Source organism: Xenopus tropicalis, chromosome 3 (assembly GCF_000004195.4).
Source record: "Xenopus tropicalis strain Nigerian chromosome 3, UCB_Xtro_10.0, whole genome shotgun sequence".
Lineage (NCBI taxonomy): Eukaryota > Metazoa > Chordata > Amphibia > Anura > Pipidae > Xenopus > Xenopus tropicalis.
Window position 1 is genome coordinate 48,680,641 of NC_030679.2, and position 16,644 is coordinate 48,697,284.

At 37.6% G+C, this 16,644-nt stretch overlaps 1 protein-coding gene across 1 annotated transcript; it reads right to left on the bottom strand.

Moving 5' to 3' along the window:
• Positions 1-273: 273 nt before the first annotated feature.
• Positions 274-16,510, bottom strand: LOC100488353 (sodium-coupled monocarboxylate transporter 1). Its single transcript, XM_002936840.3, has 15 exons — positions 16,129-16,510; positions 13,757-13,822; positions 12,336-12,387; positions 11,829-11,896; positions 9,863-10,017; positions 8,483-8,623; positions 8,219-8,348; positions 6,562-6,650; positions 5,840-5,949; positions 5,377-5,444; positions 4,166-4,252; positions 3,596-3,810; positions 2,627-2,730; positions 1,809-1,897; positions 274-606 (listed from the first exon to the last, which is right to left on the bottom strand). Exons 1-15 carry the CDS (start codon positions 16,477-16,479, stop codon positions 511-513), a joined length of 1,821 nt encoding a protein of 606 aa, XP_002936886.2. The 5' UTR covers positions 16,480-16,510; the 3' UTR covers positions 274-510.
• Positions 16,511-16,644: the final 134 nt, after the last annotated feature.

Genomic DNA, 16,644 nt, shown 5'->3' on the forward strand with positions numbered 1-16,644 from the left:
ATTGTTCGGTACGAAAATTTCGTGACTTTCGGATCGCCAATACGATATTATCGTGACTAATATGATTTTTTCGTAAGCATTTTCGTGATATTTGCAATCTTCAGAAATTTTCGTTTCCAATCCGATTTTTTCCCATTCGTGATTTGGATTCGTGGATTAGTAAATGTGCCCCCTAGCATATCAGTAAAACAGCCAGCTGAAATTGAACTGAAATTGAACAGATATACATACTTTTTAAAATATTAAAATATGTATAAAATATATTTTACTAATATTAACGTAATGGTTTAATATTGTTTAGTGATGAGCACAACTTTCTCTATTCATAAATATCTTTCATTTGGCTCTACATTATTTCACCACTGTCCATATATTGTCACTTCCCTGTGGCAGTTTATGGCAATGACATTAGATTCTGTATGTTTCGGGGGTAAGGCTTTAGTTTCTTAATAATAATCCCATTCTTCTCATAACCAATCACATGATATACTTCAGTGTCTTTTTATGTGTTCATTTGAGTTCTGAGAGGCTTATATCATCTTTGACAAATGATGGGTTTTCATGACCTTGGTAAGGATTAGGTTTTGGCCACAGATCCTTGGCATCCTAAAAAAAATATAAATAACATACTTTAGCCAAGTTCACTTGCATGATATAGAGTCTGAACATGAGATTTAAAAATTAATCCCTTTGAACCATCTAAAACTCCATAGGGAGATGTTTATACCAACAATATTTCAGCTGTGCTCAGATGGCCACTCTTACAGTATGTACAATCTAAACCAGTGAGTGGTTGTTTGACTTTTATGGGCCCCAAAGAGAACCAAACTTGTTCTGTACCTCCTTTAGCCATAACAGTTATAAATATACGAAAACATTCATTCTTAATTTCAGGAATATCAAGTATAGAAAATAAGCATTCGCCCCAAATCTCATTCAATATTAACTTCTAGTTAAGCCGGCTATACATGCACCAATATATTCGGTGCGTGTATGAAGAAATGACAAGGTGAACGATATTGCAAAAGCCTTGGATATCAGTTGTCTCATCGATCGGGCAGAATGAAAGGTTTTGATTGGACACCGTTAAAGACGCCTGAGCAAAGGCATGCATTTAAGACTGAATCGTCAGATAAAATTCCTATTGTTTCTACATCTATATCTGACGATTCAGCCCTGAACGTTAGTGGAGGGTACAAACTATCTTTCCTGCGACCAATGGATGCAGGAAAGATCGTAATTGTAACGTGTATGGCCACCTTTAGTCTTTCAGGTGTATCTAAAGTGAGTAAAAATTATCCCCAAATCTTATGCTATTTGGTCTTTAGGTTGAGTCACCCCACTACTGCTGCAGGCACCCCATGAGTGGAAATTGTAGACCATAGATTGTGAACCACCTGCCTCACTTTGTTATGCATCATACATTTCTGTTTCCTGACTGAAACACCATTATGGTTTGTCCTCCTATGAGACTTCAAAAAGGATTTAGCAAAACAGTGGGTGTGTAATTTTTTTTATTTGTTTACCATTAGCAATGCTGTACTGTACACCATTGGTAACACAAAACACTGTACTGCAGTCATCATGGGGTACAGGTGAAAATGATGCAAAAAGCTTCTGGTTAGGAAGGTCCTCTGCAGATTAACTTCTGCACTGCACCAGGATAAGCAGGGGCCCAAAAGAAGTTCCATGCATACTAAATTAACCCCAGGACTAACCCCCGTCCTTTAATGGATGTAAATAACATTTAAGCCCTCACATTATCCCTGTCTGAAATATACACGTTTATATTACACATTTCAGCTTACTTTTTCTGATTTTCTGCATGAAAAGATGTCACAGGAGAAATCCTGTCTTCCAAAGAGGTAATCATGATTTATGCTTTGTTTTAGCCCGCCTGTAAAAAAAGATGTAACCATTAAGCCCTACATATAGAGCATTTACTTGTAATGTGGGGCCAACTATATCAAGCAAGCTGCAGGTAAATCATAGTCACTCTAAAAAAATATAATAAAGCAGTAGAATTCTTAATAAATCAGATGAAAGTGAGTGTAGGACTGGCCAGACCAGGGATGACTTTTACATAGTTGGCCAGCTTGAATATATAGCAATAAATGGACAACAATCCCTGTCCATATATTGCAATGTGTTCAAGCATAGGGCATTTATAGTAGCTCAACATGCAAAATCTCATGGAGGCTTATTTATCACTTATCTATTGTGTAATTTTTTTCCTATTTCAGTTAACCTCAGATTTAAATAAAACATGAATGTAACCTTATTTGTTATAAATCCAAATAAAATAAAAATGTAATTTCTGCATGGAAAAGCTCTAAAAGATTTTTAAAAACCTCAAATAGACTAAATCGTTAAAAGTTTAACTGGGACTGGGACTCTCGTTGACTTCTACATGTTCTCACAATCTTTTAGATTCTGAAGTTTTACACTTTATGTGTTTTTTTTGTTTAAAAAATATATAAAAAAGTATATATATATATATATATTAATATATGTATAGATAATAGTAATGGCCGCAAGATGGGAATTTGCATATGATATATATATATGAACGACAAGACAAGATTTTTCACTTTAAATTGTTAAGTGAGTAAAACAGGGTACATACCTGACATTAGACTGACTATAACACCCACTAATATGGTTACAATGGTTCCTAGTGTGCTAAAATACAAATACGATAGCGAATACCAATAATCAGCTAGTACAGGCCTGCAAATAAACAAGTAAAGAGATATAAAGCTATTGTTATACAAATCCTGAGAAAAGCCATATTTATTAGAGTAGAAGAGCAGTTACACTGTGCACAAAATCAGACACAGCAAACACAGCAACAAGTACAGTTTGGGCCAATCAACTAGATAAATATCCAAAATGCCCCCATTGTAAATGAAATACATTAAAGCTAATTCTCAGTCCAATACTGGAAGTGGCCTGTGCCATTTCGAGCAGACTTTTGTGGAAACTACTACTGGTTGGTACTGGTTAAAATAATTTTCAGTGGATTTCAGCTCATATTTAAACTGAAAACCACCTGTGTCCTTGCTCAGTTAGTTATTATGCTCCGAGCCAAGGGCATTCTACATTTCTTAATTCACTGTACAGATTAAAATCAGTGTGTAGACCCCTCTCTTTGTTGTCCTGTGAAGCACAGAGACCTTTGTGCATAATATGGCTTTGGTCCTAATATTTATCTTCACTGTCATTGGACAGGTAATTTAGATCTCTATACGTTTAGTCTGCTAATAAAAAAATATTAAACATTGAATAAACCCAATAAGATTGTTTTGTCACCACAGTGGATTTATGCAGCATAGTTACCATCAAGTACAAAGTACTGACTTACTATTACACAGAAAAATGAAAAATTTAAATTATTTACTTAACATGGACTCTGTGGAAGATAGCCTTGCAGTAATTTGGAGATATGGGTAAACCATTTATAATGGTTCTACAATATTTACATCAAAATATCATTTCTGAAAATGTTTTATCATGCAAATTGCATTTCAGTGTTATATATGACCTATGCCTTAATGCAAATTGTACAGAATTAAGCAAAATCGCTGCCATGCACCTTTCACTGGTGTCCAATGGTATCAGGTTGGTTACCATGGCCATGGTGGGTTCTGTTGTCATTGATGTCCAGTTGGTGTCCATGGTGCTGAAATTGCAGCCTGCTATAGAAAGTGGTAAAGGCCTACTTCTCTCTGGTAAAGGAGGGTAAATTTGGGCACCAATTCCAGCCCACAGAGACATTGAAAACCCAAAGAGAAGCCCTACAATTGCACCCTGAAGAATAAAATATACAGTTAGAATTAGCTAACACAGACAGTACAATAAGCAGGAAAATACTACAACCAATATGTTGGCGCTTTATAAATAAATGTTAATAATAATAATAATAATAATAATGATGTATCCGACAGCTTTCCTTGCATCACCATTTTTTACAAATCAAATTCAAGCATGAAATGTCCCAGCATTGGTGTACTCAACTCAGAATATTCCTATTCCTTATTCCTATTTTCAGAATTCACTGGTAATATGGATTTTAGGTTGGACTTGATTTTAGATTGAACTCTCTGTCTAAGTTAAAGAAAAAGATGTCTAAGAAAAGATTTGTTAAGAGGAATGTAAAACTTACCACTGAATTGCAAAAAGGGAAAAACAGTCCTAGGGAAAAAAGTCCAAGCAGAGGACCCCCGACCATGGCAAATATAGATAATGCTGCCTTTGGGAAAAGAAAGAAATGTAATTGTTGACAATGAAGAAACATTCCTATTTACTACTAGATAAGCTCGTATATAAATGTTTATGGCTATATAGCAATAGAGATGTAGCGAACTGTTCGCTGGCGAACTAATTTGCACGAACATCGGGTGTTCGCAAGTTTGCGAACTTTCCATGTATGTTCGCAATTTGGGTTCGCGTGGCGTTTTTCCGCTGCATTTTTTCTCGGCCTAAAAACGCCGCACAAGCCACACATGGCGTTTTTCAGCAAATCCTGTTTCCATGGTGCTAATAGTGCGAAATAGCAAAAAATGCCGCGTATTTCCGCTAGGTCTGCCAGCTGCCTTTGCGTTTTTATGCAACGCTGTCAGGCCCGGATTTGTGGAAAGGCCACAAAGGCCCGGGCCTAGGGCGGCACAAGTTTAGGGGCGGCATGCCGCCCCGCCGCAACATAATTTTAAAATTTGGCTCCCATACGGAGCAGTCGGGACCTCTCCCCACTGCTCCGTATTGGAGTTTAAATGTGCGATTGCGCATGCGCACTCAGGGGGAGAGGGCGCCGCGCCATTGCGCATGCGCACTCGGGGGGGGGGGGGGGGCGGGGGCGGCCTCGGGGCGCCGCAAAGTTAAATCCGGCCCTGAACGCTGTGTCTACAAAGTATTTTTCAGAGAAATTTTTGCCCTTGATCCCCCTCCTGCATGCCACTGTCCAGGTCGTGGCACCCTTTAAACAACTTTAAAATCAGTTTTCTGGCCAGAAATGGCTTTTCTAGGTTTTAAAGTTCGCCTTCCCATTGAAGTCTATGGGGTTCGCAAAGTTCGCGAACTTTTGCACTTTTTGGCGTAAGTTCGCGAACGGGTTCGCAAACTTTTTTTTTTGAGGTTCGCTACATCCCTATATAGCAAGCTCAGTTGTTGCTGGGGAGATCTGTAGGATTCCCGACTCATATGTAGTCATTCTACAAATCATTTTCCCTGAGGCATGGGGGAATCGAGTCTCACAGTTTCTCAAATAGTAATAATTGTAGTAAAACCTCATTACTAAATTATACATATTTTCCTAGAATTTTCTAGAATTAATGCATCATGAAATACAGTATCGGGAATAAACAACAGCATATTTACCTGTATGACACTTCCCATAAAAGATGCTACAGCTGCCATTGCAATGCAAAGTATCCCATAAAGTGCACCTATGAAGTAATAACAATTATTCATTTTGGGGTATATATTTTATATACTGATTAAAGAGAAACTAAACCCCTGAATATTGCAGGTGTCTATTGAAATATATCAGCACATATGCATATTTCATAGTAGAGCCTTTTATACTAGTATGCACTACTGGATCACCCCATATAGGAAAACTAGTATGAGCCCCAATGCTCACACACAAACCAAGGCCACACATTCATGCTGGGTTACACCAGCCAATGATTGGACTGTGTGTTTTACTCCCACACTTCTTTCAATTACCGTTAGTACCTGTATAGAATAAACAGCCAATAGCTCCCATTGTCTATATGTCTAAGAGAAACTGCACTTCGGATTCTTTCTTTGAGAGCAAATAAAAACACTGGAAACTTACTCATTCCTTTTGATATCCAAGATAATTTATTTTCTGAAAGATGTGTATAAGGCTTAATTAGATCTTCAACTGTAACAGCAGCTAATGCGTTGATACTGGATGATACAGTACTGATAAATAAAACACAGAGTTAAAAGCAATACAATGGATAGATAGGTCAAGAGTGACCTGCTGGACATATACCTTAAGTCTTTACTCTCTACGTGGTGCTCAGAGTTTGCTCTGCTGTGATCACTGCAAACAGTGGCTATTTGGATAAGTCCAAGAAGACTTGCTTGCATTGGTTGTTGTTTTTTAAACCATTTTAAAAAAATAAATAGCGATTCTGTAACCTTCTGCTTTGCACAAGGCTCTCATAAATGCTAAACCTACAATAAAGCATATGAAACTCCAAGGGGCATTTCAATTTAAGTTTTTTCCACTACTTTTTATGTAAAAACTTGAATTACAGTTATCAAAAATTGAATGTTCAAGATTTATTATGCATAAAAACCTGAATGCAAAAAATCAGAGTGGAAAGTGATTTTGCATTTTTTAGTTGGTCAAGTTTTAGAGGTTTGAGTTTTCAATAAATAAGCACACATTTAAATTAGGTGAGTTTTCAACTCAAAAATCCACAAACTGGAATTTTGATAACGATGCCTTCCAGTATTCAGACACTTGGCTGGCAGTGTATAGGATAGGGAAATGTTACAGAAATAGAATAGTGCGTGAGATGTCACCTTAGTGTGCCACTGTAAGCACATGCTACAAACAGGCCTGGTACTCCTGGATAGCCCTGAAGAATATCTAGCACAAGGTATGGCATAAGCTGTAAAACAAAATGGGAAACATGCAATGTATTTTGCACAGAATTCCCCCAATGCTATATAATAATGATACTACTGACGCAGGCATGATTCTCACTGGAGAAGTCCCTTGTATCTAAAGTTACGCTTGTGTTCCTTTAAAGCAGTGATCCCCAACCAGTGGCTCAGGGGCAATATGTTGCTCCCCAACCCCTTGGATGTTGCTCCCAGTGGCCTCAAAGCAGGTGCTTATTTTTGAATTTCTGGTTAGGAGGCAAGTATGGTTGCACAAAAACCAAGTATAATGCCAAACAGAGCCTCCCGTATGCTGCCACTCCACATAGGGGCTATTAAGGAGCCAATTAAAGGAACAGTAACACTAAAAAATTAAAGCGCTTTAAAGTAATAAAAATATAATGCACTGTTGCCCTGCACTGGTAAAACTGGTGTGTTTGCTACAGTAACACTACTATAATTTATATAATAAACTGCTGTGTAGCCACGGGGGCAGCCATTCAAGCTGGAAAAAAGGAGAAAAGGCACAGGTTACATAGCAGATAACAGATAAGCTCTGTAGAATACAATAGTGTTTATCTGTTATCTGCAATGTGCCTGTGCCTTTTCTCCTTTGAATGGCCGCCCCCATGGCTACATAGCAACTCATTTATATAAATTATAGTAGACTTTCTGAATTAAACACACAACTTTTACCAGTGCAGGGCAGCAGCACATTATATTTTAGTTACTTTAATACACTTTCATTTTTTGGTGTTACTGTTCCTTTAAAGCTCTTATTAGCACCTCCAGGAACATTTTTCATGCTTGTGTTGCTCACCAACACTTTTTCCATTTAAATGTGGCTCATCAGTATAAAAGGTTGGGGATCCCTGCTTTAAAGCAACCTGGTTTGGTAACATTTTCCCCAGCCGGACTTTCTGCACTAGTATTTTTGTTGTGCAACATGACAGTCCAAGCAAGTATCAAATAATCTGAACATAAGGTTCTATTGTCCATTGTTTTAATGTGTGAGCCTTGCACAATCGAGTGTCAATATTGATCACTCTGCAGAGCTCCATTATGACTACAACTTTATCTTCTCCTGTCTCAGGTTTAATGTAGTTATGGCTATAAAACAAAGATTATTGAAATAATTATTTTGTGCCAATAGTTATGGCTAAGTGACAGGGTAATTGTGCATTTTGTGTGCTGTGCGAGCTGTGAAATAAACATTTCAGAAAGCAGTATCTAGTAGAATTAAGTCTAAAACAACTGGACTTTTCTGAGTTTGGCTTCTTCAGTTCAAATGACTGGTAGGGAATTCCCCGGTATTTAAACCCTTGATGGTAGTACAGTCACAGACATCCAATCACAATGGTTTCATTGAACTTATACATTGGATTGGATGTCTGTGACTGTACTACCCTCAAGGGTTTAAATACCGCCACTTGGATAAGTGGTGAAACGTTTTCAAGAAAAACTCCAGTTGTTTTAGACTTAATTCTACTAGATACTGTATATCATGACCTGATGACCTGGATGAATGAGAATCTTCATAGACATTTCAGAAAGCAGCTTTTCTTTTATTAATCACCTGATCTGGAGCTGATATAATCTGTGATGTCCATGGATCGCAGTCTTTATATACCGAATACAGAATAAGGCCACACAGGACAGCACAGGCCAAAATAATCATTAATCCGATAAGGTTTATATACAGGGAGCTGTGAGAGACAGTATTGGTGACACAAGCCATAGTGACAGTATATTGCAAGGTATTATGAGAGCTATAGTCCAGCAACACCAAGGATGCATTGTAAAGCCATTCTATCTAACTAATTAGTCATGTAAAACTTACAGTTTTGCTTGGCCTTTAGTTTTACAGGAGATATATCTTTGTACTTGAGACTGATTAACACCATAGATTCCAACCCATAAAAATGTTCCCCCAATGACGATTGTCCAAAATGTATGTCTTCTCAAAGGTTGAGGATCAAAACTGCATAGGGCATAAAAATAAACACATAAATGTTACCTTGTACACAAAACAAGCTCATTCTAACCCACACTGTAGCACTGACATACTGCTAGAAGCACCTTTGTGCCAGCGCTTGGTCTAACCCACATTACGGAGTTGACAGCTGCTAGAAACAATAAAAAGCCATTATTTGTACACAAAAAGAAGGAGAGGTGTTAGTACTAACTTTGCCCCAAATATGTAAGCTCACCCTGCTGGGGGCCGCCCCCATTCTCTGCCCCCCTCAGGAACGCCCGCCTTTTTAAAGGCAAATTGAGCACTGTAAATGTTAACTTGTACAGCTTAAAATAAAAGTTTAGACTCTGCCGATAGAGTCACCTATGCTGTAATGTGTAATGGTGCATCAAATCAATGAAGAGCTGAGTTTAGGCCAATTACTGAATAAAGGGTTTCATGCATAATCTACAGCAGTCTTTACAATTAATTCCAGGCTAAAATTATCTCTCTCTCTTTCTTTATGAAATACTTGACCTCACTTTATAGTGTTATTCTTTAAAGGCATCAGGTTATCAGTAAATTGCTTGTTTTATTCTGCCTTTCTTTAAGAATATTATTATAGACAGACCAGCATCCCTATTATATTGTTTTGTATGTATTGGGAAAGTTTTTTATATGGCAAATGGTGGTGGTGATAGTTGGGGACCCCTCTGGACTGCTGTCAGGATCAGGGATCTCTTCACACTAGTTCTAGAGGTTGGAGTAAAGCAGTAACAGAGACACATGAATGCTACTAACTGCCAGAGATCATTACACATTGTTCTTTAAATAGGAAGCAATGAAATGTTGAGCAGGGCAGGAAATAGTTACATTGGCATGCCACGGTCCTCACAAGATTATTGCTCTGATAATGATCCTATATCCCAAGCTTATAACAGGGCAAGATTTCTGTTCTTGTAGTTTATGCCAATAAGAAAACACAAGTTAGATGAATACACTAATACTATACATTACCAGTACAACATTTATAAGCATATATATAATTACATTGCTTTATGTACAAATTAGAAGTTCTAATTCAGAAATTAAATGTTCATATAACAGTGAAAATAAATGAAGCATGACAAGAAAAAATTCCATTATTAGGCAGCATTCATGCAGCTCAAAATCTAAATTTATATTCATAGAACAAATTACCATAGAGGAATTGTGCATGAAAAATGGCTGTATTTTCCAGCATGCCTAGATGTGTTTTATACTTACTCCCAGAAATTTAATCTCCCTCCATAGTAGGAATCATTTATTATTGTCTGTATTCCTCCTTGAACAACCACTCCTCGGATAATAACGGCAATAAAACCTGCCACCATTATCACTATCTGGAACACATCTGTCCATATTACAGCTTTTATGCCGCCCTACAGGGAAAGATATACAGTAGTAAATAGGAATTACAACTACCACATTCATAAAAATATTAAATAATATTAAAATATTATTGATGAAGAAGAAGAGATAGGAAGGCCATTTTTCAAAAAAGGTGGTGCCAGTAGTGGCAGGCTCCCACCAAACAGGAGAGGATTTTTATAAAGATTTAAGAACCAATGTTTACACAGAAATCCAATCCAGTTAATTACTACTGAATGGGTTTGTACAGTGGTTCTCAACCTCTGAAAAAGAGAATTGTGAAATAAAGCATTTTGGAGAATGGCAAATATCAGTTAAAGCAAATAACAGGAGGAGATCAGGTGGCTGTTGACATGCACCTGCCTGCTTGAAGACTTTTAACATAATTAAAAATGACTGCAACAGAACCTCTTATGTCTGCTTCCTAAGTATAAATAAATACAAAGAATAAAGTTTAAACCTTGGTACAGTGTGAGCTCATATTTCCCAGCACGGTTTCATAAGTATTTGCAATGTTAATATTTACCGCAATTATATAAAAAAATGAAATGTTGAGTATAATAAAAATAAAATAAGCAGACTACAGGCAAAGGTTGGGTTTACTCTTTATGTGCCAACGAAAACACAATTTCCAGAGCTCACACTCATTTTAGTTGTACAGGTAGAGTAGCGGTTCTCAAGATAGATCTGAGTATCATCAGCGTAGAGGTGGTATTGGGAACTATATGAATTAAATAGTTTGCCAAGGGAGGAAGTGTAGAGAGAAAATAATAAGGGGCCCAGGGCAGAGCCGTGAAGAACCTCAACAGAAAGAGGCAAGGGAGAAGATAATGCTCCAGTGTAAGAGACACTAAGGGGCTGATTTACTAACCCACGAATCCGACCCGAATGGGAAAAGTTCCGACTTGAAAACGAACATTTTGCGACTTTTTCGTATGTTTTGCGATTTTTTCGGCGTCTTTACGAATTTTTCGTTACCAATACGATTTTTGCGTAAAAACGCGAGTTTTTCGTAGCCATTACGAAAGTTGCGTAAAATCTTGCGATTTTTCCGTAGCGTTAAAACTTGCGCAAAAAGTTGTGCTTTTTTCGTAGCGTTAAAACTTACGCGAAACTTCGCACCTTTTAAGTTTTAACGCTACGAAAAAGGCGCAACTTTTCACGTAAGTTTTAACGCTACGGAAAAATCGCAAGATTTTACGCAACTTTCGTAAAGGCTACGAAAAACTCGCGTTTTTACGCAAAAATCGTATTGGTAACGAAAAATTCGTAAAGACGCCGAAAAAATCGCAAAACATACGAAAAAATCGCAAAATACCGATCTTTACGAAAAAAACGCAATCGAACTCATTTCGACCCGTTCGTGGGTTAGTAAATCAGCCCCTAAAGGAGTGATCTGAGAGGTAAGATGAAAACCAGCACAGGGCAGTGTGAAGAAGGCCTGGAGGAGACTGTTGAGGGACTGAGGAGAAGAGGGTGAATGATGAAATGCTGTATACATATAAGATAATAAAAACCACATAGCTGAAAAAAAGATAAAAATTAACTTAAAATATCCCATAAGACACTGCTGAACAGCAGCATGAAATAATTACAGGAGCGGCGCTGCAACAATGATTACTGAGAACTGGATAAATGCAAGGCGAAAACATTTCCAAGTAATATCTATCATCCCAGTAGCTCTTTTCAGGTATTTATGTATCCATGTTCTGTAATGTTAGCTATCAACACTTGAAGTCAATTTGCACATCAAGCAACCAATGTGTTACCTGGGGAAGAGCAGACTATAAGGAAAGCCAAAGCTGCAGGCAAATGAACCTACCAGAGTACAGTAGAAAGTGCAGACCAGCCCTGTAGCTGTCATGGCTCCCCACAGGTTAAATCCTGAAACTAAAATAGCAAAATTAATAAAATAATTTTTTTAGAAAAGCAGCAAAACTAAAACTACTGTCACACCTTGACCTAAAGGGTTTTAATTGTTAGGCTTTTTAAATATCTTTGTATGTTGATAACCATATCCCTATATATATATCTTTATAAATCTGTGTCCAAATGTATACAGACTTTTTTTTGCAGTTATTCAGAATTTCTCTTATTATGCATATTGCCCCAGTAGTTAGGGTTGTCCTCTGTACTAATCAAGCCTTAAAATATGTCAAAAATTAAATAAATTGTATTAATTTAAATAACACACATACTGTATATATACTGTATATATATATATATATATACAGTATATAAAAATTACCCTTAATGCCAAATGCCAAAATCCACTCCTATAATATAATAAAATCATTCTAAATAGAACAGACCAGTCCTTGTTACCAACCTTGATTCAGTGCAAGTGCAGGAGCATAGATCACAATACCAGTATATAAAACCTGAAAGAAATGTGGTTTTTTTTATCAGTCATCTTTTCCAAACTTTTGCAAGCATGACATATCTGCATCACTGCACATTTCCATGCAGTATGGTTTATCATGGGGCAGCTGCACAGTTCATTATGTGCTAGGAAGCTGTGTGATTTTATCTTTATAGTGTACTTGGCTTGATGTACTGTAAAGTTAGGGTTCTAAGAGAGAGAAGTTGGTTGATCCATTTTGCACTGTGGAAGGGAGAAGTTGTGTGATTCTTTTGATGATATATTGGAGTAAAAGCTCCAGGGCCCATTACAAGATTTGCTGTTTAATTGTAGTGTTCTTGGTGACAAGCCATTATAAGTGATAACCGTTTCATACATCATTATCAAATTCCAATTAAGGTTATAGATTCATGCAGAAAATGCTGACACCACAGAAAAATGTGTAAAATGAACAACTGGGTTGAAACTAACGCACCAGACATCCTGGTGAAAAAGCTGCAGCAGCTAGTTTCACTGCCCTATGCTACCCTATATTACATAAAACTGCCATTTTTGCCCCCACTGATCACCATGTCATTTACTCCAGTGTCCTGTCTGGTTTTCCTAATTTTGGAACTAGACAGGTTGTTGATCCTAATGCCAGGGCCTATTTTGAATACTGGTCCAGATCTGCCCAAATGTGTCTTCTCTATGTTTTTTTAAACCTACCACTTATTTTATATTTGTCTCCATTCAGAGTGGCCTATTATCAGTTTAGAAGCTATTGTGGGCTTCTCACTGAACCAATCAGCAAGTGCCAAAAAGGGGGATATTTATAAAGCCGTGTCTTTCATTTTACACTAGAAAAGTGTAAAATTTGGTAAAAAAATGAAATACCTAAGTATTAGGCTGAAGTGTTTAATTGCAAATATCCATTTTAGCATACATTCTGAATGTAGAGGCTGAGGTTGCACTTTTAAAAAACTGAATGCATCAGAATAATGCTGGAATTTTTGCCAAAATTTGACATTTCTGTTAAAACTGGTGTAGTTAGTATAATAATACTAATTAAGAACTTACAATACATCCCTTATTCAAATGTATGAATAAATTGTACTACCTACATGGATTTCTATAGAATAGTTTTCTATTTATGGCTTCCCAGCCACTTCTCACTATATTAATTGTGTTGTGTTTTATAAAGAGAATAAGTGTATAAATAACAGCAGACAATTGTTTTTTTAGCTTTATAAATACCCCACTGTGGGTATATATTGCAGTCGTTATTGCACTGTATTAAAGGAACCACAAAAATGAATTAAAACTAATTAAAAGGTTTAAATACTGTAATGCAACAACAAGCACTTAATAACTTTACAATAATACACAAATAATAATTTACTACGTACCATTTCTATAATAAAAATGACTGTTCCCAGGATCCGCACACATTTATTAAAGCGAAGTTCTAAATACTGTAATCAGTAAATAAATTGCAGTAAGTACTTTATTTTTAATAGGAGTAAGAAAATGACATATAGTTAATCATATACAGGTCCTTTTCAAAAAATTAGCATATTGTGATAAAGTTCATTATTTTCTGTAATGTACTGATAAACATTAGACTTTCATATATTTTAGATATTACACACAACTGAAGTAGTTCAAGCCTTTTCTTGTTTTAATATTGATGATTGTGGCATACAGCTCATGAAAACCCAAAATTCCTATCTCAAAAAATTAGCATATCATGAAAAGGTTCTCTAAATGAGCTATTAACCTAATCATCTGAATCAACAAATTAACTCTAAAAACCTGCAAAAGATTCCTGAGGCTTTTAAAAACTCCCAGCCTGGTTCATTACTCAAAACCGCAATCATGGGTAAGACTGCCGACCTGACTGCTGTCCAGAAGGCCATCATTGACACCCTCAAGCAAGAGGGTAAGACACAAAAAGAAATTTCTGAACAAATAGGCTGTTCCCAGAGTGCTGTATCAAGGCACCTCAGTGGGAAGTCTGTGGGAAGGAAAAAGTGTGGCAGAAAACGCTGCACAACGAGAAGAGGTGACTGGGCCCTGAGGAAGATTGTGGAGAAGGACCGATTCCTGACCTTGGGGGACCTGCGGAAGCAGTGGACTGAGTCTGGAGTAGAAACATCCAGAGCCACCGTGTACAGGCGCGTGCAGGAAATGGGCTACAGGTGCTGCATTCCCCAGGTCAAGCCACTTTTGAACCAGAAACAGCGGCAGAAGCGCCTGACCTGGGCTACAGAGAAGCAGCACTGGACTGTTGCTCAGTGGTCCAAGGTATGTCATTCGGAAATCAAGGTGCCAGAGTCTGGAGGAAGACTGGGGAGAGGGAAATGCCAAAATGCCTGAAGTCCAGTGTCAAGTACCCACAGTCAGTGATGGTCTGGGGTGCCATGTCAGCTGCTGGTGTTGGTCCACTGTGTTTTATCAAGGGCAGGGTCAATGCAGCTAGCTATCAGGAGATTTTGGAGCACTTCATGCTTCCATCTGCTGAAAAGCTTTATGGAGATGAAGATTTCATTTTTCAGCATGACCTGGCACCTGCTCACAGTGCCAAAACCACTGGTAAATGGTTTACTGACCATGGTATTACTGTGCTCAATTGGCCTGCCAACTCTCCTGACCTGAACCCCATAGAGAATCTGTGGGATATTGTGAAGAGAAAGTTGAGAGACACAAGACCCAACACTCTGGATGAGCTTAAGGCCGCTATTGAAGCATCCTGGGCCTCCATAACACCTGAGCAGTGCCACAGGCTGATTGCCTCCATGCCACGCCACATTGAAGCAGTCATTTCTGCAAAAGGATTCCCGACCAAGTATTGAGTGCATAACTGAACATAATTATTTGAAGGTTGACTTTTTTTGTATTAAAAACACTTTTCTTTTATTGGGCGGATGAAATATGCTAATTTTTTGAGATAGAAATTTTGGGTTTTCATGAGCTGTATGCCACAATCATCAATATTAAAACAAGAAAAGGCTTGAACTACTTCAGTTGTGTGTAATGAATCTAAAATATATGAAAGTCTAATGTTTATCAGTACATTACAGAAAATAATGAACTTTATCACAATATGCTAATTTTTTGAAAAGGACCTGTATATATATATATATATATAGGCCACTGCTCCCTCAGCTGGGTACCAGAGTCAGAGAAAGGCCCAAAGGGGGTAGGCAGATAGAAGTAACATGCTTAGTGCCCCCAGTGACCTACCCCTAGCTCCAGCCCTGAGCACAAAAATCAGATAAAGCTTTGAATGCCAGAGAGAAGGGTAGTGTTAAACTGTTGCGTATTATTTTAACTAAAATTGGTTGCATAAATATCAGGTAAGCAAGGGGTTCAATGTCAGAGATGGAAAGTTGCCATGGGGTTTATCAAATTCCACAGTCCCTTCCCAGAGGCTGTTATCTCCACTGTTACTATAGGCACCATCCCACGGTCCCTTCCCATATTTGCTATCATCCCTGTGGGTATAGGTACCACCACTCCACACTATACCTTGAATAAAAATAGATATTGTGCCTTCCGAAATTTTATGTACTAGCCTCAAACAATATTACAATATTTACAGTTTCTAAGAAATGTATCACGATATGTATATTAAACAGTGTGGGATAAAAACTGGTAAGCAGAGAAACAACAAATCCGTTACAAAGTTCAGCACCATTTTTGGAGCAGCCAAACAATTTGACTTAAAATATCTAAATCATTAGTGCAAGTGTCCAACTATTGTTAACACAATACATACCTCATATGTACTTGTAATGTTCAGTCTGTAAAAGACAGGAAGGAAGATCTCTGCACAGATGATAACAACAAAGACATAAGAAAAGGCAAACATGCTGTATATTGCACCAAAGCGATAGACATCAGCAGGAGTGCCCAGAACTGTCACTGCAGACATGAAGCTGGCAGTAAGAGACAGGGCCACTGGCAAAGCACTCATGCTTCTCCCTCCAGTCAGGAATTCTTGGGATGTGTTTTTCCTTCTTCCAGCAAATGCATAATAGATCCCAATAACTGCAGAGATGAGCAAGACTGCAGCAAACACAACATAATCCCAGGGGGAGAACAGGCTAGCATCACCTAGGGCTCCCATTCTTTGCACAGACTGAAGTGAACATTTAACTATGTATGATTTAAATTATACTGAAGAACTGGTTTAATTATAGGTCACATTCACAGATCTAAAGCTTGGGTTAGTCACAGCCCTTCAGGTGCCAACTTTCACTATACAAAACAGACAGGTCTTTCTAAACGTATT

Coding starts and splice junctions, on each gene's coding strand:
- LOC100488353 (XM_002936840.3), bottom strand. CDS start 16,479: ATGGGAGCCCTAGGTGATGCTAGCCTGTTCTCCCCCTGGGATTATGTT. Junction 5,950..6,561: donor GCTTACAGTGGCACACTAAG/GTGACATCTCAC, acceptor TTTATTTATCAG/TACTGTATCATCCAGTATCA. Junction 2,731..3,595: donor CCATTGGACACCAGTGAAAG/GTGCATGGCAGC, acceptor GTTTATTTGCAG/GCCTGTACTAGCTGATTATT.